The 22,085-nt window shown below is 36.3% G+C and overlaps 2 protein-coding genes across 3 annotated transcripts in view; one reads left to right on the forward strand and one right to left on the reverse strand.

The window, feature by feature from the left end:
- Window positions 1-18,351, forward strand: part of SOS1 (SOS Ras/Rac guanine nucleotide exchange factor 1) — a 50,693-nt gene extending 32,342 nt beyond the window's left edge. Inside the window, exons 14-22 of the mRNA XM_034427491.3 lie at window positions 2,600-2,822; window positions 3,272-3,391; window positions 4,355-4,517; window positions 4,991-5,108; window positions 5,912-6,084; window positions 7,586-7,702; window positions 8,749-9,013; window positions 10,890-11,008; window positions 13,654-18,351. Coding sequence (XP_034283382.1) covers window positions 2,600-2,822; window positions 3,272-3,391; window positions 4,355-4,517; window positions 4,991-5,108; window positions 5,912-6,084; window positions 7,586-7,702; window positions 8,749-9,013; window positions 10,890-11,008; window positions 13,654-14,148 — 1,793 coding nt within the window. The 3' untranslated portion in view covers window positions 14,149-18,351. The remainder of the gene's footprint in view (window positions 1-2,599; window positions 2,823-3,271; window positions 3,392-4,354; window positions 4,518-4,990; window positions 5,109-5,911; window positions 6,085-7,585; window positions 7,703-8,748; window positions 9,014-10,889; window positions 11,009-13,653) is intronic.
- A 2,354-nt stretch (window positions 18,352-20,705) lies between these two features.
- Window positions 20,706-22,085, reverse strand: part of ARHGEF33 (Rho guanine nucleotide exchange factor 33) — a 29,031-nt gene continuing 27,651 nt past the window's right edge. For both annotated transcript variants that reach the window (XM_034427482.2, XM_087888145.1), the window contains exon 15: window positions 20,706-20,860. In XM_034427482.2, coding sequence (XP_034283373.1) covers window positions 20,726-20,860 — 135 coding nt within the window. In that variant the 3' untranslated portion in view covers window positions 20,706-20,725. The remainder of the gene's footprint in view (window positions 20,861-22,085) is intronic.

The following is a 22,085-nucleotide window of genomic DNA, read 5'->3' on the forward strand; positions in this document are numbered from 1 at the left end:
CCAGAGATTTCTGTAGGTCTTTAGCTGACACTCTAGGATTCTTCTTTAGCTCATGGAAGCATTCTGCGCTGTGTTCTTGCAGTCATTTTTACAGGACGACCACGCCTAGGGAGAGTAGCAACAGTGCTAAACTTTCTCCATTTGTAGACAGTCTGTCTTACCGTGGACACATGAACATCAAGGCTTTTGGAGATACTTTTGTAACCCTTTCCAGCTTCATGCAAGTCAACAATTCTTGATCATAGGTCTTCTGAGAGCTCTTTTCTGTGAGGCATGGTTCACATCAGACAGTGCTTCTTGAAATCAGTAAACCCAAAACAGGTGTGTGTTTTTAAAGGGCAGGACAGCTGTCAGCAACACATACAATATCATCACACTGATTGGAGTCAAGTTGGCTCACTCCAGGCTCCAATTAGCTCTTGGAGAAGTCATTAGGCTAAGGGCTCACATACTTTTTCCTCCCTGCACTATGAATGTTTACATGTTATGTTCAATTAAACCATGGCAACATCTAATGTTTGTGTAGTATTATTTTAAGCAGACTGTTTTTCTATTATTGTGACTTAGATGAAGTTCAGAGCACATTTTATGACCAATTCATGCAAAACTCCACTTAATCCCAAGGGGTTCACATACTTTTTCTTGCAACTGTATGTTCTAATATTTGACTAGCCATGTTGTTAATTTAATAGAGTAAGAGTTTCTGCTCTGAAGAAGCTAGCAAAATGTCAGCATGTATTCATTGTTTGACATAGCATTACATTGATATTATTATTCCAATAGTCCATCTTTTTTTCTTTATGGGCCTTTTAATAAGCTATGCCTGGTTTGTTGGTCATCCATTAAACAGTTTTATTTGACAAAAATCAACCTAAAATTATTTTAGATAATGGAATCTTAACATAAAATATCAGCCCAACCCCAGATAATCAGTCATAATTAGAAAAAATAACCCTTCAGCGCTTCATAATTCAAGATAAGCATATATAGTTAGAATAAACCAGAAAAACCCTCTAGAAATTGACTTAGATTTGATTTATTGATTCACTGACTGACTGACTGACTAGAGAGGAGGATTGTGTTTTTAAAAGGAAACTCCCTGATAAAATAACAAAGATCCAAGATTCATTATATTTTAATTTATGTAGGAACATGCCAGGAACATATCCATGTGCCAATCTTAGGCTGCTCTTTTCTTATTCCGATGCCAGTTTAACTAAAAGCTTGTTTATGAAAAGCCTGTTTGAATGAAGCTAGTAGTTTCCCATTTGACATTTTCCTTGCTGCTCTGCCTTAGCAACTTTCCATTCTAGAAAAGCATTATCAGTTGCTTTCCTTTCTGCGAATAGGTATTACTTGACATAGATACTCTTTTATGTGTCTGTGTTTATATATACAAATAAAAAAATATTATAGAGGAAAAATTATATTTATATATACAAAATTAAAACATCAAAATACACGTATATGAAGGCAAAGCAAACAACTTAATATAATTTTTTTTACATCTTTCCAGTTTGGTTCAAAAAAGTGCTGCAGCTATAGTTGAGAAACAGGAGTTTCAGTAGCATAGTAGAATCACTTGCCTGACATGTAGACTATCACTGGTATGAAATCCAGCTTTCTAAAATTACTATCTATCTTCCCTGAGCTTGCTACTGTACTTTTCTACCGTTGCACCATTTCATCATTTACTGCATCAGTCATTTGAAATAGAAGGCTTAACTAACACCCTTTTTACAACCACCTCCACCCCTTGGAAACATTATTTTTAAAAAATATTTTAAAAGAAATCCATGGGAAATGTAGAAAGCGCAAGAAAAGAAAAACAGTAATGAAAAAAGGAAAGTTGACAAATCATACAATCACTCTTCTACTGAGACTCTTGTTTCTCCATATTAGCTGTACCAAACCTTAGTACAAAGCTACTCTGCTCAATAGCCAATCCAAGTACTTGGGGTTGCCAGAAAAGTTAAGACCAACAGGGCAAACCAGGCAACATTTGAGATGGCAAGAGTTGGAAAACACTCAACTTGGAGCAGGAAAATATGAGCGGAGATCACAGCCATGGAGGAGTGGAAGTGAATAGAAGACCTACCCTCCAAAAACAGTTGATTATCTGTACTCACCACAGGAAAACCTGACGGCATCTATATGTCGTTATAAGCCTTGCATATCTTAAATCTCATATTATAGAGACTTCCATGTTTTAAGCTTGAAACTGACAGCGTAAAAAGCTTTCATTCTCTCATTACAATTGGAACTGCTGTGTGACATGGCGTTTTTTATTGTTATGGAGATTTTTTTTTGTAATTTAATTCGGAGATTATTAAAATAAAATAGGATACCAACTTTTTTCTTTGTATGGCCAGTTCTTACATGCTTCTGCATGTAATGTTTTCACATTTCAAAAAAGAGGGTTGGAAACTATTGCTTCCTTTTTTCAACAAAAAGCAGTTGTAATTTGGGACACTTACAATGCTGGGCTAGCTGAAATTTTTGCATTCTTTTACCAATGGGCCTGTGGGTAAAATAAGCACTTAATATTTTTAGAACTTGCTCCACGGTGCTATAAACCAGTTCCTGTGTTCATTCTCAGGTAAAGCTATGAAGAAATGGGTTGAGTCAATCACGAAGATAATTCATAGGAAAAAGCAAGCACAAGCCATTGGGCCAACTCACAATATCACTTTTGAAAGCTCACCACCTCCAATTGAGTGGCATATCAGCAGGCAAGGACAAACTGAAACATTTGACCTGCTCACTTTGCATCCAATAGAAATTGCCCGACAGCTTACTCTACTTGAATCAGAACTTTACAGGTAGTGCCTTTTTTCCTTTAAGATGTATGATTCTTGGTTAAAATATAGACTTGTTAAGTGTTCTTTTTTAATGTCATGAGTCTTTCTGCCATTTATTTTTACTAGCAGAATTATTGGGATTATATTTTCTGAAGTATACTTGCCTACTTTTAATGAACAGTTAATATCAGCAGTAATTAAAAGTGAGAATTTCTCTTCATATGTTGGGACTTATTTAATAAAATTAAAACAATGGTTTTAATTTGCATAATATAATATTATATCGTTAGTAGTTATAGAGAAAGCTGACTATTAAAACCAAATGCTTTTCTTTCCGTGAGCAAGAAGCTGTTCAAAAGAAACACAGATCAGTTCATTGATTAGTCTAATTCAAAATTACTGATTTAATTGGAAATATTTTTGATGAAAAGCCAGCTAATCTTGCCTCATTTTGATTTTATGTTTGGCAGGGCTGTGCAGCCATCAGAGCTCGTTGGAAGTGTATGGACAAAGGAAGATAAAGAAATTAATTCTCCTAACCTGCTCAAAATGATAAGACATACCACTAATCTTACCTTATGGTTTGAAAAGTAAGATTAATTTGATTCATTGACCAGTGTTAGTATTTGCCTGGTTCCTATTATGTAATTTAGCAGAGATTGAATTCTAAACAGGAAATACGGGTAGTCCTCAACTTACAATAGTTCATTTAGTAACCATTCAAAGTTACAACAGCACTGAAAAAAGTGACTTAATCACCGTTTTTCATAATTACGATTGTTTGCAGCATCCCCATTGTCACATGATCAAAATTCAGATGCTTGGCAATTGACTCAAGTTTATGACGACTGCAGTGTCCCGGGGTCATACAATCACCTTTTGCAGACTTCTGACAAGCAAAGTCATTGGGGAAACCAGATTCACTTTAACAACTCTGTTACCGGTACTAACTTAGGAGTTGCAGTGATTCACTTAACAACTGTGGCAAGATAGGTCATAAAATGGAACAAAATTCTCTTAAAAACTGTCTCGCTTAGCAACCAAAACTTTGGGCTCAACTGTGGTAATAAATCAAGGATTATCTGTAATTATATTTAAAAACATTGTTATTTATATTTTCTGTGGTCTGTATTCAAACAGCAACAGATAATATTAGGTTATATATTGGTACTAGACCAGTTTTGTAGTGGTATAAGTCAGCCATCATTGCATTGAATATCATTACATTCGGTTTCTTGCTTCAGCTAGCAAACACATCACCTGTTCTCAGTGAGTTTAGATGCTTTCTTTTCAGTTGAGAAATGTATACAGATCGATTGACCCAGGATAGAATCTTTTGAAACCGGGTACCTCCAATCCCTCTGTACTATTAAAATGTACATTACATTTGCAGTGTATGATCGTTTTCTTTTAATTCGAAAATAAATGGGATTCAGGTTCAATTAGGTGTTTGGAAAATATAGGCCACACTTCCTTGAAAAAAAAAATGTAGTAATGCTTTTACATTATTGATAATCCAAAAAGAAATTTAAATATGCTTTCTGAATATCTAGATGCATTGTAGAAACAGAAAATCTAGAAGAAAGAGTAATGGTAGTATGCCGGATAATTGAAATCTTGCAAGTTTTTCAAGAGCTAAACAATTTTAATGGCGTTCTTGAAGTCGTCAGTGCTATGAACTCTGCACCTATTTACAGACTGGATCACACCTTTGAAGTAAGTGAAATGCAGATCTAAAATGAAAACTACTTGGAAGTGAGGTAGCAGATATTTTTCATTAAAGAAACTTTTTAAAAATATATGTTGAGTTTGAACATTAGAAAAATGATTTAAAATCTTTTTTCTGTATATAAGAAATTATCTCAAACCTAGATTAAAACAAAAGAGTAACCCAAATGTTTATTTAATCCCAGGTATACAAACAAAAAGCCTCTACTTCATGTTTTATATCAAATCTTAGCTCTGCATCAATATTTTTGGAAAATAAAGGAAAATAAAACAGTATAGGCAGATCTTATTGTTACTTTAAACATTTATAGATTTTTCTATATGGAAAGCATTGTGTAAAGGAAGGGGATGAGTCATGTAGACGGTTCACACATTTTGGCCAGCCTGGGCAGTCAGCTACAGTGGTATAGTCAGCAATTTTTCTGTGGGCAAATAGTATCCTCACCTTTCTTTATCTTCAGCAAATCCCAAGCCGGCAAAAGAAGATATTTGAAGAAGCACATGAACTAAGTGAAGATCATCATAAGAAATATTTGGCAAAACTCAGGTCCATTAATCCTCCATGTGTGCCTTTCTTTGGTAAGTAGGATTTTATTTGTGATAAAGATAAAACCACAAACATTAATGGATAAAGAAAATGAATTGTAGAATGAGTATATGGGAAAGTTTTTTGTTTAAATATACTACCTGAATTTGCTGTTAATTAGACTAAGAATCAAAAGCATATAGTTGAATACATTGAAAACAATTGGTATGACTTTTCAAGTATTTGTAAGTTTTAGTGTAAAAGCAAATTGTTTTCTAAATTGTTTAAAATATGTGTGTGATATCAAAGGTGCTTTTAAAAAGGCAACTGCACTTTCTTGGGTTTTTTCCTTGAAAACATTTCACTTCTCATCCAAGAAGCTTCTTCAGTTCTTTTGAAAAGCTGCTTTGGGATAAACATGTCCTGGATGATTGAGAATTTCCATAAACATATGTGTGATAATTATGCTATGTAACTGAACTGGAAATACTTTGAGGGTAGTCGAGATGAAAATATACCAGATTGTTCTGTTTATTTGGCCCAGTATAATATATTTTACTCTATATTTTGAGAAAGAACTCTTTAGCTGCAATTGTCACAGTGCCATATACCATAGATGTTTTTTATATAGGTAGTTCTCAACTTATGACAATTGAGATTAGAATTTCTGTTGTTAAGAAAGATGATTATTAAGTGAGTCACACCCAGAAGTGTTTTTTCAAGAGACTCCTGGACTTTCTGGTTTTTCTTAGAAGCTGTTTGAAAAAGCACCTTTGGGACAACCATGACCTGAATGACTGAGAATCTCCATAGACATTTTACTACATTGTGCATTTTTGTATATTTGCTATTATAGGAATTTATTTAACAAACATTTTGAAAACAGAAGAAGGCAATCCTGAATTTCTAAGAAGACATGGAAGAGAGCTCATTAACTTTAGCAAACGGAGGAAAGTAGCTGAGATAACAGGAGAAATACAACAGTATCAAAATCAGCCATATTGCTTAAAGGTAGAACCTGACATCAGGGTAAGTAGGAAGTTTTGGTGTTCTCTGAGCTTGGTCGTTAGCTTGTGGAGTGAGGTTTGCTTTCTATTTATATACAATAGTTTGGTGGGGATATTATTTTCTCCCTGGAAGTTCATTGGTTATTGTGTTGTTTCTACTTGTTTGTCTGAGTTGATAATTCCTTGATTAGGGTGTAATTTACTATTCTTGGTGGAGTTCTTGGTGCTCTGTGAGCTTGGTGGTTTTCTTGCAGACATTTCAATACCAAACTAGGTATCATCATCAATGCTAGGCTAGTTACCTGGTTTGCTAAAGAAATGTCTGCAGAAAAACCATAAAGCTCAGAGATCACCAATGATCTCACAGTTCAACCCTGAGCTACATATATTCTCTTCCTTTGGTACTATTTATTGCTTGATTGTCTGGGGTTAATCTTTACTTACCTACTCGTCCTCCTTGGTCTTGAAAGAAGTTTTCCTTCGGGAGCTATCTTACGGTTCCCAGGGAACTGCAAACTGAATTTTTCCTTTGCTATATTTTGCAGTACCCAGATTAAGTAACCTTTGATTTACCGTATGTAACTTTAACTTTCTGGAAAGAGGCACAAGAAATGGTGGCTACATAAATTTTTAATAAATAAATAAACATTCTGTGGATGAAAAAACACTGTGATTTTTGCATCCAGCAACTGCTATGTTTGCAAATATATACAAGCATGCATGAAAATTTACTTTCACAAGAATTGTTGGAGAAAAACTCTTCTGTAACTCAGGACTACGTCATCTTCCAAGTATGGAAGGAAAAATATTTGCTTAAAATGATCCTCAAGTCTTCTCTTACACAATTTCTTTCAGAGTGTAAATCTTACAAAAATTGTAAAAGTTGTAAAAATATATTTGTCAAACCATAGTGACATTAATCATAAATACTTAACATTTAAATGCAGTTGCCTAAAATCATACAGAAATAGTGCTAATCATTGCTACCTCATTGAACTTGAATGAGGTACTGAGTGAAGAAGTACTCTTAAGGGCAGTCTTGGAACCTCTGTTCTTTTTATTGATAGTAACGGTCTAGGTAAACAGTGAGTGTAAGGTTTATAATTGTATAGATGATATAAAATTAGTTGAATCAGCTAATGCCCTAATTTGGATTTGTGCACTGAGCAAATGATTGGAAATAATAACCTAAGTGGCTCTTCCCAACTATGATTCTGAGGTATAATGATAGCCAGTTCCACCCAGTTCATGGCCTGTTCTGTGAGAGGACCTGCCTCCTTGATAGCTGTTAATACAAATTAAACATCAGAAGAATTGTTTCAGGTATTTCAATGGGTTCTTCAGGTCTGATTAGTTTGCATAAGTGTTGCTTTAGAAGCAGATAGAAGGAAATGCATTTCCATGAATCCATCCAGTAACAAAAAGCAAGGTAGGCTTGTGCCCTGTTGTTAAAGTATTTGCATCCTTTGCCTTAAAATCACAATATTACATTATACTAATCATCCTGAGTGTTTTGGTTTTAGAGATTTTTTGAAAATTTGAATCCAATGGGAAGTAGCATGGAAAAAGAATTTGCAGATTCTCTTTACAACAAATCCCTAGAAATAGAGCCACGTAATATGAAGCCCCCTCCAAGATTTGTGAGTATTATCATTTATTATTTATTTGCTATATATCACTTTTTCTTTTCTTTTTTAAGAACAGTTTTACAGTAAACCAGGAGTCAAGAAATATGTTACATATTAACATTTGGTAGGATAGTAATGAAGATCTTGAAAACAATATTCAGATTCCATGACGTGTCTATACCTACAAAGATCAGATTTATGTAAGCAGAGGTTTTCCCTATACAGATAGTCCTTGAGTTACAACCACAATGGAATCCAAAATTTCTGTTGCTAAATGAGATAGTTGTGAGTTAATTTTGCCCCATTTTATGACCTTTCTTGCCACGGTTGTTAAGTGAATCTAGCTTCCCCATTGACTTTGCTTGTTAAAAGGTTACAAAAGAGGATCACATGACTCTAGGACATATCATAAATACATGTCAGTTGGCAAGCATCTGAATTTTGATCACATGACCATGGGATGCTGCAATGGCCATAAATGTAAAAACTGGTCATAAATCACTTTTCTTAATGCCATTGTAATTTTGAACAATCACTAAATGACTGTTGTATGTCGATGACTATTTGTAGTACAGTTGGACTTTGTAAAAGTAGGATAGAAATAATATTGACACTTCTGAACTTTGGAGTTAGAGAAGACCTCTGAGAATATCACTGACAACCAGAAAAGACCAAAACAAATTGATCATAGAACCAATCAGTCCATAGTCTCACCTGAGGCACATGATCAGGCTGAAATTATCATATTTCATTGGGACACATTATGCAAAGACTTCACTTCCTTCAGAAGTTGATAATTCTAGGAATGGTGTAATGAAAGAGAGATAGATGACCAGCAGCAAGGTGGATTAACTCAATCAATGTATGCCATTGGGAGATCTGAAAAGCCAGGTTTGGGACAGATCTACTAATGTTGTCACTCAGACCTGACATCAACTTTATAACACATAATCAATTACTTGTAGAACAACACAAATATGATATTTGGAAATGATAATGGTTTTAAAAGGTTCAGATTAACACTATGTTTTTATAATATCTGCTTTGGATTCTTTCAGCCTAAAAAATACAACTATTCTCTCAAATCTCCGGGTATTCGTCCATCAAATCCAAGACCTGGAACCATGAGGCACCCAACACCTCTGCAACAAGAGCCCAGAAAGATTAGTTACAGTCGTGTCCCTGAGAGTGAATCGGAGAATGCAGCCTCTGCACCAAACTCTCCAAGAACACCACTCACCCCACCCTTGCCGTCCTCCACTTCCAGCACTACAGATGTCTGCAGTGTGTTTGATTCTGACCCCTCTACACCTTTTCATTCAAGTAGGTGCAACTATAGGCAATGATGCTCTCTCCCACTTTAATGTTTTTGGCTCCTTTCATTTCTATTTGTGTTGTGAAAGTCTTACGTAGCATAAGAATAAATGAGATGGTATTTACCATATTTTTCGGAGTATAAGATGCACCTTTTTCCCCCCTAAAAGAGGCTGAAAATTTGAGTGCGTCTTATACTCCGAATGTAGCTTTTTCGAAGCTTTTTTTCAGCCCTAACGAGGCGCTAGTGAGTGAAGCGGTCTTCCCAGCTTTGCCTGCTCCCTCGACTCTCGAGCCACTAGTGAGTGAAGCAATCTCCATGCTTTGCTCCGACTCTCAGCTGTTCTTTAGAAGCTTTTTTTCAGCCCTAACTAGGCGCTAGCCGAGTGAAGTGATCTCCCCGTGCTTTGCCTGCTTTTCTCATTGCTGCTTCCTCTCAGCTGTGCCTTAGAAGCTGTTTTTTATCCCCAAGCAGGGGATAAAAACCAGCAAACTAATCTGCTGAAGCTGACCAGACTAAGGACGCTAGCCAGATGAATACCTGGTAGGCAGATTTTTTTTTTCCTGTTTCCTCCCCAAAAACTAAGCTGCATCTTATACTCCGGTGCGTCTTATACTCTGAAAAATACGGTATACAGAATAGACTCTACTGGGACATTTGATTGAATTGATGCTTTTATAATTTATCATAATTTAGAAAATTACAGTGAGATTTAATATTCAAGAAAAGTAGTGCTATTTTCTAATGATGATGGATATAAAAAGTAACAAAGATAACTGTTTCCTTCATATTTTATTTTCCAAAATGAATTTCCCAAGATGTATTGAGCAATAAAAGGAGTATATAAATCAGGTAATTTACCTGTTCTCATGAGGACTTCTATCCAATTAAATGTCCCACGCTTGGATGTCTCCTGTAGTTTTTCTTCACTAATTTGAGCAAACTGCAAAGTTTACCAGCCTTCTTTGGTTTAATTTAACTTAGATTTTAATGGTGGTTTTTATTATGGTTGTGTGTTAGTTGAGTTTAATTTTTATTCTGTTTTATTGATGTTTTTAAATGTTGTGAACCCCACATATATGAGATGGGCAGTTACACTAATCTAACAAATGAGTGGCCTTAAGAGTCTGATTCTTATGAAATAAACATATCACAGAAATGCAATACTTAAATGAAAACAGATAAGCTACCGGATTTTTCAGATATAAGACGCTCCTGACTATAAGACGCACCTAGCTTTTTGGGAGGAAAACAAAAGAAAAAAAATCTGCCTCTGTCTCCCAGCAATTTGCCTCTTTGCAGCAAACAGTCCGGTCAACTTCAGCACAGCCTGATTTAGCATGAGCAGCTGATTGGTGATTGAATCTGCCTCCTGGAATACCACCTATCAGCTGTTCCAGGCTGTGGGGATTGCCACCACCCATCACCGCCCTCCGCCTCTGCATGCCCCATTTTCGACCCATTCCAGGCAGTGGGGATAGACGGCCAAAAATGCAGCGCGCAGAGGCCAAAAATGGGGTGCGCGGAGGCAGCAATAGGCAGCAGCAGCAATGGGTGGTGGTGATCCCCGCAGCCTGGAACAGCTGATAGACGGTATTCCAGGAGGCAGATCCAATCGCCAATCAGCTGCTCGTGGTAAATCAGGCTGTGCTGAAGCTGACCAGGCTGTTTGGTATTTGCTGCAAAGAGGCAAATTGCTGAGAGGCAGAGGCCGAAGGGTGGGGGCCAGCAGGTGGGCGAGGCTTCAGCAACATTCACTGTATAAGTCACACAGACATTTCTACCCACTTTTGGGGGTGGGGGAAGTGCGTCTTATACAACGAAAAATATGGTATATTTTACTCTGTTTAAAATAGGCCATTCAAAATTTTCATATATCCTCAGGGTCTGCCTCTGTATCCTCCATCAGTTTTCCCAAAAATTCTGATGAAATTACTGTTCCTCCTCCTATTCCACCCCGAAGACGTCCAGAATCTGCCCCTGCCGAATCTTCTCCATCAAAGGTAATTTTTCTCTATTTCCAATAGCAGAAATAATAGATTTTAGAAGTAAGCTAAAATTATTTTTAAAAGATATAAGGTGATATGACATGCAAAAGTTTGGTGCACCCCAGTCAGAATTTTTGTTTTAGTGAATTCCTAAGTGACCAAAAGCTGACACAAACTATGCATTTATTATTTATTTATTTATAAAATTTATTGGCCACCCATGTTACCATAGAGTAACTCTGAGTGGTTTGCAGTCATCAAAATATATGTATACATATACATTAAAACCTAAATAAATTTAAACCAATCATTAAAATTTAAGGACACATGAGTAGGGCGTGGGGGGAGTGGGATCTGTTTTTACTCAATAAACCACCTCCACTCTGCTGTTCCCCTATTTGGGCCCCAAGCATGATACAAAGGTAACTGTGCCATTTGTTTGTTTGTTTGTTTGTTTGTTTGTTGTTTTATTTTGTTTACATATTGCCAGACTTCAAAAAGATTCTTAGTGTTTGCATCATTAAAAAACATAAAAACATAATGAAAACCTAAAAACCAATAAAAGTACAAATCTACCATTATAAAATATGTACAATAATGACAACTCCATGTAGGCTCTCCAAAACAGCTCTCTCTGTAACGGTTTCTAGAAGGCCAAGAATGATTGCACATGACTTTCCAAACAGCAGGTTAATTAAGGGTAGAATGGGCAATAAACTCACGTAGATAGGATGAAAATTATATTTAGAGTATGTTCAGGTATGATTCTTCATCAAAGTGTAATGAAAAATCAAATGGACTTTTGAATGAAAAGATAGAGGGAATGCTTATCAAATTTGCAGAAGGCGGAATAACTAATATTCTAAAAATATGAACAGAATTTTAAAAGGAAGACTTATAGAAAAGGGGTATAAATAACAGAATTGTATGCGTATGCATGTGTGATATGAATGAACAATAGGGGATACCTGACTTGGTAGTTTGATGTGATTACTAAAGAGGCAAGTTCATCAGTAAAAGTAGATTGTTCTAAATATTAAGAAGTAATAGTCACAATATTGTGCATTTGTCATTTTGAATTCAAAACATTTAGCTTAATATTTGTCACCTTAAGTACTTGGCTTAATAATGGGCAACCACAATTTGAAATTAAAGAGTCCAACAAAGTCAACAAGAATGATTAAGAGGATAGGAAATGGTTAAGTCTTACAAAAATAGACGGAATGAACCCTGTGAAAATGTGATTGAAGAGGCCATAATGGCACTTTTCAAATTCCTAAAAAGTGTAACTCAGAAATTCAGGGCCTATTTTCTGTCATTCTAAAGTACAAACCATAGAAAAATGAAATTAAGCTAAAGGCAGATAGATTTGGATTTTGGATTCAGCTTTGGGAAGCTGGTCCTTGCATAAAAAGGAGCTTCAGGATGTGCTTCCAAAAATTTCTCCCTTGCTTAAAACACCCTTCCCCCCCCCCCCAGCCACATTTCTTCAATAAAAAGCAAAAACTGGGAAGGACAGACTTGTAGCTCTTCTACCTTCTGCCCCAGTTAAGTGCTAAAACTAAATATTCATCTCCAAAATTTAACTGGACTAGAAACTACTGTTAAAAAATTGAGGATGCTGGGTTTTTGCAAGCTTTAGCTGTCCTTTGATTGCCTGTAGAGCCCAGCTAGGACTTAAAGGCTAGACTGCCCCCTACAGGCAATTAATGGACAGCAGAGGCAGACAGTTTAGTTTTAGTACCCAATTGGTGGCAGAGGTCACTTCCAAGGGGCATGGGGAGCAGGCCTATGTGCTGCAGGGGTCCCGTCTGGGCAGGACGGGGGGGGGGGGAGATAGACAGGGGGAGCTGCAGCATCCTCGTGGCCTGCCATAAGTGCAAATGACCTCAGAGGTACTATAGCAATAGCATTTAGACTTATATACTGCTTCACAGTGCTTTATAGCCCTCTTTAAGCGGTTTATAGAGTCAGCATATTGCCCCCAACAATCTGGGTCCTCATTTTACCCACCTCAGAAGGATGGAAGGCTGAGTCAACCTTGAGCCGGTGAGACTCAAATTGCTGAACTGCTGGCAACGGCAATCAGCAGTAGTCTGTAGTACTGCATTCTAACCACTGCACCACCATGGCTCACACTATATTGTCATAACTTTGAAACAGGTTCGTATGAAGTTTTGCAGTGTCGGTCATAATTGTGAGCGGTTGTTAAGTCATCTGTCATTTCTTGAGGACTACCTGTACTGAGCTGTAAACTGGATTTGAAGGCATAAATGCTTCTAACTCTATGATTCTCTGATTCAGTTAGAAACAAAGTGACTGCTGAAGAAAATGGAAGAAACAAATCATGATCTGAAAGAATCAAGCAGAATATCAAGAGTACAGGGCTTTTTGGTTTAAAACAAAACATATTCCCATTTTCTGCATACTCCTAGTTTTCATCATCAGGGTGTGGTATGTTTAAAATAAACATGGATGTAACGTAAGGATGTTATTTTAACCAAAGAAAGAAAAACAGAAATTGAACAATAAATTTGTTTCATCCATCTTTGGATGAAAGATGTATCAAGGTTTAATTTAGCTTTTATTGGAAGGGTTAATAATGTAACACTGAGATCCCTGAATCACTTTATAACAGAATCATTTTTTGTTTGTTTTAGATTTCTTCTGTACATCTGGATAGTCCACCAGCAATTCCCCCTCGGCAGCCAACAACAAAAATTTATTCACCGAGGTATTCGGTGCCCGACAGGACCTCTGTCTCAGATGCTCCTGAAAGCCCACCTGTATTGCCACCACGAGAACCTGTGCGAACTCCTGATGTTTTCTCTAGTTCGCCTTTGCATCTGCAGCCACCGCCTTTAGGCAGGAAAAGTGAACTTGGCAACACTTTCTTTCCCAATAGCCCCTCTCCATTTACTCCCCCTCCTCCTCAGACCCCTTCTCCCCATGTTGCACGCAGGCATTTGCCATCACCTCCTTTGATACCCCAAGAAATGGACATCCATTCTGTCGCTGGACCACCTGTTCCTCCACGGCAAAGCACTTCTCAACATATCCCAAAGCTTCCTCCAAAAACTTACAAAAGGGAGCCCACCCATCCATCAATGCATCGTGACGGACCCCCTTTGCTGGAGAATGCCCACTCCACCTGAATTCTCCTTTGTGCTAGAGCATGCTTTCTGCGGTGCTACGTCTATTGCTGGCAATAGATGCACCACGTCTTTTGGCAACAAGGAGCTGCGTGGTATTGCTCCTAACACTAATGACTCTACATTTGATATATATAATGTGGAAAATAATAAAACTTAATACCAGGCCCCTTTATTGTGGAAAAAAAATGCTGTTTGTTAGTAAAGTATACAAGGCACTGTTCTAAACTCACTGGACATCTGAATGTACCAGAAATTAGGTTTGCAGATCTCTTTGGGCCAATAAGCATTTCCTGTGCTTTGTGTATTGTCCAGTGAAGGATGTGAAGCATAATTCTATAATCTGTCCACCATGACATAAATTCTTGGAGTAATAATATGCACTTTTTAAAAAAAAAAACTCAAACAGGGAATTTGTTAGCCTTTTTAATTTAATTGTATCATTCCCTGCTTTCAAATCATACTGGACTGTGAGGTTGATTTGTAGCATTGAACTAGGATACAGCTAAAACATCACATTATACTGCGGTCCTGTTTACAAACTATTAAAATAATTAGTAAATACATGGGTACCTAGGCTTCACCAAAGAGGTACTTTCCTTCTGTATAAATGTGTTGAGGCCAGTACTAAAGAGAGATGCAGGAAGTAGAATGCCTAATTTGTGCCACCTTTAAACGAGAGATTTAAGTCTCACATGAATAGCAAAAGCTGTCTGAGGGACTGCCTGCTCCCAGGACTCCCTGACCTGTAAGATTGGGCACAGTTGGTGTGCTTTGGGTTGCTTCAGTCAAATAATGCCATCTTTCAGGACCCAGGAAGTCTGCCTTATTTGTCACAGCACCTACCCTCTAGATGATATTCCCCAGAGTTCTGTGTAGCTCCCACCCTGAGGATGATCTGGAAGTTTTTAAAAACATGGCTGTTCTCCCAGGTCGGGGGGTAGTTTGTTTGTGGAAATCTGTGGTTGTTTTCTGTTTAAGGGAGTGTGCTAATCCAGACACATGGGATCTTTTTATAGTTTCTTATTTTTTAATGTAAGCTGCCCAGAGTCGCTTTGAAAGTGGGCAGGCTTAAATTTCTTAAATACTTTGAAATGGCACTACTACTGTCACTTAAATCCATATCTACATGGGTAAACATTGACTAGGTCTTCAATTAAGATTTACCAATGATCAACTTTCCAGGTAGTGCTGCAGCCTCTGATTATGCCATGGAAATGCAAAAAAATGATCCTCTGGCCATCTCTCCCACCCAATCCCTAGTTATCCCCTTGTTTTAACTAGTGGTAGGTAGATGAATAATCAGTATCAATTTATGCCTTGTAGTTGCATAAATAAATCATATGTATATAGTGAATGTTGCATAAATATAATTGCAAATTGTTTTTAATTTAATTGAAATAAAGACACAGATATTTTGTCTGGCTGACATATATTAAATTATTGCATTGCTAAATATACATTTCAGTTTTTAGCCCTGAGGAGGTGAGACATGCTGTGGTACACACATCTCTGTTTCTAGATCATTGTTTTAGTTTACAAAGGATAATCCCAGAAGAAATCCCAAGATATTGAATTACAAATCCAGGTGAGTTGGCATGATTAATTGATTCATGCATATAATATTGTAATCTCTTAACTTTTCAAAGTTTGAAGTTGGCATTTACTATGTCGGGAAATTTATGTGAATACAGTACAATATCTGGTTTTGGATAAACATTAGACCTATGAACCTATAAGCTTCTGATCCCCATACTGTGATTGTGATATAGGCCATTTACTGAAGATTTCAATCTTCTTGCTACCTTAGGAGTTGTGAATGGTGCAGTATATATGCTTAGTTGAATGTTTTCTCTATTTCCATGCCATTGGAATAATGTTTAAAGTCTGTGTCATTGTGGGAGTCTACTGCTATAATAAATTTTCCCAGTTGCAGACTATGGTCTTTGCATTTCAGGAAATAATTAAATTTATCTTAAAAGAATCCTTTTGAACTTTATGCTCATAATATGAGAATCAAAAGAGTATTCTGGGGAAAAGTAATATTAAGACTATAAGAACGGTTGAGTGGGGATGCAGTTGAAAATATTTCAGAAATAATTCCAATTCATAATGAAAAAACTCATAAACAGGGCCCCAGTTAAACCCATTTTCATTTGTATAATGGTAACAGTGCCATCCCTTAAGAACTTTAAATATTGTATGATACTTACTCACTCGAACTTGAGCAAAGTAGAGGATAGCTGCAAATTTTCCTGCTTCTGCCTGCCACTCTGAGAAACAATTTTCCTGATCAAGCAGTCTGAAATTCAGGAAGAGACTAGAGTACACATTTGCTAATTTAACATTTTTAAATAGTAATTTCATAAGCAAATCTAACTTTGCCTTAAATGAAAAGAGACCCCCAGCAAAATTTTATTACAGCTGCCTTTAAGATTACTTCGCTTAATCGCGGTCAGCTGTTGAAATATTAAATGAATTGATTTAACAAGAGATGTTGATATTGTGAAGGTTTTAGATTCTTTACCACAATGACGGAAGATATTTATATTTCTGTATAAAGGTAATTCAATACTTTAAAAATGCAAAATCATAATTCCCTCAAACCCAATTGTATTGTTTAGTAGTATCACCGTAATGGTAAAATGTGCTCCATTTGCAGCACTTTTACCTTAGGCCCCTCTTATTGTCCCTTGTATGTGTGTGTGTATAATTGCGGTCGTGAGGGTTTGATAGTGTAGAAGAGCTTTTTTAAAAATTGTGTGAGAGAGAAAGAGAATCTTTTCCATGAAATTGTTAAAGGGTTAGGAAAATGTACATAAGCAAGTACTTTTCTGATCAGAGAAAGCTGTTTCACCAAATTTGTTGTCAAAAGGGAAATCTTTTACTATGATCAGTACAAAAAGAAAGAAATCCTGCAAATCTAAGTAATCTATTGCCATGTTTCATCAAGCGTTCTATAAATGTGTGTTATTTTTATGCATGGTATTGTTTGCTTTTGTATACTTTTGCCATCTTTAAGTCAGGCTGCTTTTCCTGGAATTGGGTTTTTGATTGAAAACTTCATTTTTATAATCCAGCAGCTTCTGTTCTGTAATACTTCACAACACCCAGTATCCAGTGCATACACACATGGATTCTGTAGCCTACTTTCCCCGCTAGTTCCTTGAAAATGCCATCAATAGGAGAAGATAGAATTGGTACCTGTGGGAATTCTGCTAAAGGGGTTAGTGAGTTAGCTGTTCCTGTTACATTTAGTATGGCTTAGGGAAGTAGCCTATCATTGTTCCCTCATAAATTACACCACACTAATGGGGACAGAAACACATGCATGAAATCCTTGTTCTAAAATTTTAATTAGGGAACATTTTTTCTGAAGTTTTATTTTTAATAGCGAGGAAAGCTCAATTAACTGACTCCAGGGATCTTCTCTCAACACAGTGTAAGATCTAGTTCAGATGCTGGCCTGTCATAAGAATTAACTTTCACACAATTGTTATAAATTGCTTTTCAAATTACTAATAATCACTCCCATATTTTTGAAAATAAAGCAAATTGTAGGATCACTGCTGATTATGATTCAAAATCAAAAACACAGGGTGTTTTTTAAAATAAGTGATAGGTACGGTTTTAAAGTTGAAGTCCATTCCCTTTGTCTTTGAATGCAAAATTAGTTAAGGAATTGGGTGCTGTAACATTGAACAATCTTTGTAAATTCCATCATCTAGACAGCTGAAATGAAAAATGAATCTTGTGCCAGATGTATGCAACTTTCAGTAGCTGCCAAATGTGCCTTTTAAAAAGTTTTTTCTTTCTAAAAGTAGATTCTCTCATTGGACAGGATCTTATTTTTCAGGTTACATTTTTAATTTGGCCAGTTCTTGTTCCCTATGTACAGGTTTGTTTTTGATTAATTCTGATAACTTAATATATTTGAAAATGTATTGCCTTTTTTAAATGCTGTGGATGCATTGCTAAATTGTTAAAATACAATGGCAGTCCAATTTAGCTCTGTAAGTTTGAAATGGTAATAGCTAAACTGGCAAATTTTATGAGTCTGTGTGTACCTTTTCATGTCTATAGGTGCTTTGTATGCTATGTCTGCAATGGTATTCAGATTGCATTTAAACTAAAAATTAATAGTGGCTGTTATTTTTTGGCACTCGAGATCTGTTCTTAAATAAAAAGGCCTTACATATTCCATAAGTGCTATATTTCTCTATATATGATCATTTAGATTTTCAAGCTACCATACAGGTGGTCCTCGACTTATGACCACAATTGAGCCCAAGATTTCCATTGCTAAGTGAGACATTTATTAAGTTAATTTTGCCCCATTTTATGACCTTTCTTGCCACAGTTGTTAAGTGAATCACTGCAGTTGTAAAGTTAGTAACACAGTTGTTAAGTGAATTTGACTTCCTCATTGACTTGGCTTGTCAGGAGGTTGCAAAAGGTGATCACATGACCCTGGAACACTGCAACCGGTGTAAATATGTGTCAGTTGCCAAATGTCTGAATTTTGATCACATGACCCCAGGGATGCTGCAAAGGTCATGTGAAAAATGGTCATAAATCACTTATTTCAATGGTGGTGTAACTTTAAATGAACTGTTGTAAATCAAGGACTACCTGTATTTTTTTATTCAATTCATAGTGTTGTTTAATAAAGAGTATAATATTAGAATGGGTATAGAATGTTACAACTTATTAGTACATTCACACATCACAATTGGCTAAACCAAAAGCAAACAATCACTCTGTTTTAGCATCATGTGAGAATGCATACGTTATATAGGTGAACTATATAGGGGTCCCCAGGCCACAGCCCAATGGGTCTTGAACTATTCAGAACCGGGCCATGGGAGGGGTGGACATGCACACGCGCATCCTAACTTGCGTGTGCAGCGGGCAAGCACACATGCCTGTTACTCGGACAAATGCAGCTGCGCGCATGCACACTTGCCCATCAGTTCTGCAGAATAATTCCCTCTCCCTCCCCCAGTCCGTAAAGCCCGAAAGGTTAGGGAACTCTGATCTATCTAATACAGAATCTATTAGATGTGAATTCTGTAGTTGAATATAGCCTATTGCCCCAGACCTAATACATAGTCCAATTCTTCCATTCATTCATTCCTATTTGGTCTTAATTTGAAGAGAGCTTTTGTTGATGTCAAATCCAATTCAAGCAGTGAAATTAAATTGGCTATAGGAAAATGTGCTACATTGGGGTGTCAAACTCACAGTGTCACGTTTTTGTCACGTAACGTATCGTGAGTTTTTTCCCCTTTGCTAAACCGGGGGTAGGCGTGGCCTAAAGCGAGTTTGACACCCCTGTGCTAGATTTTAATTATATGAAAAGCAAACATGTTAAGTCTGCAGAACTAAAGGCCACTCACTACTCAATGTAAAAATGCAGTTAAATGATTCAATCTGTTGTACTTTTGTTTGCTTTGCACTTACTACCACAATCCTGGTATTTAAATATTAAATAATGTTGTCTCTAGGCAGCACATACATTTAATAAATTAAGTAAATAAAATATTTTCATTCCTGTAGAGAATTACTTCTATCTATGATTTGGAGTTTTAATATTATATTCTGAAAGGATAATCCTGATTGTTACCCCCGTTTTCTAGATGAGCAGCAAATTACTTCTTCCTGATTAAATGTTTCTGGTGAATATATTATTGGTTATTAGTTCCAGAAAGATATTGAACTGTTTTTTCCATATTTCCCACTTTTTTAAAACTACTCCAGCTTTCACTATCCATTGTATAAGCATTCAATCATGATTAGGTGGTTTGGATTTTTGTCTCATTATTAGTCTTTAAGTTATAAAAGACTAATAATGAGACAATCACACAAACAATACTCAGTTGAATTCAATTTCATTTGAAGCAAGATGCAAGCAATAATCACCTAAAACATAATTTGAAGTAAAATATAATCTATACCAATTTAAAATGTATATATATATATATATATATATATATGTCTAGCACCATTTTCCTGTTTATGGGGAAAAAACTAATCATTTGGTTTAGAATCTTGTGATCTAGATACTTTTTATTTCTAGATCACTTAAATTATAAACATTCCTATTATACAATATTCTGGGTTAAATGGTATCTTAAGATACTCTTAAGAGGCGAACTGATCTGTTAGAGATAGATCAATCAAGAATTATGCTACATTTTTCACACTATTAAAAATGGATAATGGAAGGAGATGTCCATTGATGAGCTGATGAATATTTGGAGACACAGAAAGTTTCCTATGGAACCAGTTCATATAGGAGCACTGAATAACCATCTTGAATGATTGATTTAAAGATGATATAGAACCAAATCTGTATAACATGCACTTTTACACACTGTAGCTCTTCTATAGCATGCAAGGTAAATCCTGCCTGAAGTTTAGTTGCCAAAAGTTGTGACAGCCCACAATTCTCTAAGATTTTGCATTAACAATTCAGAACCAATAAACTAGCACGAATGTTAATGCAATACTAGGTAGCCCTTACTTCTGCATTACAGGAGTAAATAAATGTTGGCAAATTTATTTTTCTTTGAATAACTCATTTCTTTTTGAAAAGTTTGCGAAAGGAACTGCGGAAGCCTCTTTTTTGTTCTTGCCGTGGTGGATGACTGCTGAAAGATGTTTGTTCATTGTCATCTCTGCAAGAGAATCGGATATCTTCTAAATGCATATCCTGAAAAAGGAAAAAAAAATATTCTCATTCAATGGAACAAAAGTAATTGAGAAAGTAAACCTCTGTAGGAAACCTTTAATGTTTGTTTTGAAACTTATGAAGTAAGAGTAGGAAACCTTTTACTCTATATATGCTGGCAAATCACAGTTCCCAGGAGCCCACATGGCACAATGAAGACTGCTACACATCACAAGAAACCAATATTTGAGGATTTGGATAAGATGGGCTGAAGAACAGTCCGTTATAGACTAGTGCAACTGCAATTGTCAATGTTCCTAAAAAAGGGTCATAGGAACCAAATCCAGTTGAAAGACTAGGAATTGCTTCTTAAAAGCCTGTTTCATCAAGAGCAGCAAAGTTTATCCTCTCCTTACAAGATTGCTTCCTGCATTTCTAGCAGGAAAGCAGGCAGGAATCAGGTGTATCTGTCTGCATATATATTCTAAAGCATGCACAACCCTGGAATTATTATTATTAATAGTTCCTTGATAGTTAATAATAGTTACTACTATTATTAACTTTTCATCTTTATAATCTAATCATCTGATTTAGAAAGGCTCACCTCAATGTCACAGTAAACACCTGGCTCAGTAGCAAGGAGCATCTAAGCTAAGGCAAATGATTTGTCAAGGCATGGCTGATGTTTGTAGCAGACTAAGATCAATCTTAAAGCAGCAAATCCTTAGAAGAGCCTACGTAAAATAGAACAGTACAACTAATTTGTAGTCATCTCTTTCTTAATTCTTTCTCAATTCTTATTAATGCTAATTTTGGGTTGTCATGGTGTCCCAGTCTGTATTCAAGACACATAGAGATATAAATTAGCCAATCATATTTTCTCATCTTGTACTATGTGCATTCAATCATGGTTAACTTTGTCATGAAGATGCAAACTATTAGATTAAATCACTAAACCACAGTTTATCACATATAAGGTGTTGTGTGAAGTACTCTCTCCATTACTGTCTATACTATTCAAGGAATTAGAAACATAACAGCATTATCTTCTAGCAAATGGGTGTCCAACCTTAAGTCTTGTGGACTTCAATTCCTAGAATTCCCCAACCAGCATGAGGGAGATGGGTTGTTCTGGGGGTTGAAGTCCTTAAATCTTAAAGTTGTTATGGTTGGACGCTTCTGATCTAGACAGAGGCAGGAAGATACTCTGGAGAGTGCTTTCAACTAGTACTCCAAACACAGGGTTCATGCAACTACTAGCCAAAGG

Source organism: Pantherophis guttatus, chromosome 1, assembly GCF_059756535.1.
Source record: "Pantherophis guttatus breed Tessera chromosome 1, ASM5975653v1, whole genome shotgun sequence".
NCBI lineage: Eukaryota > Metazoa > Chordata > Lepidosauria > Squamata > Colubridae > Pantherophis > Pantherophis guttatus.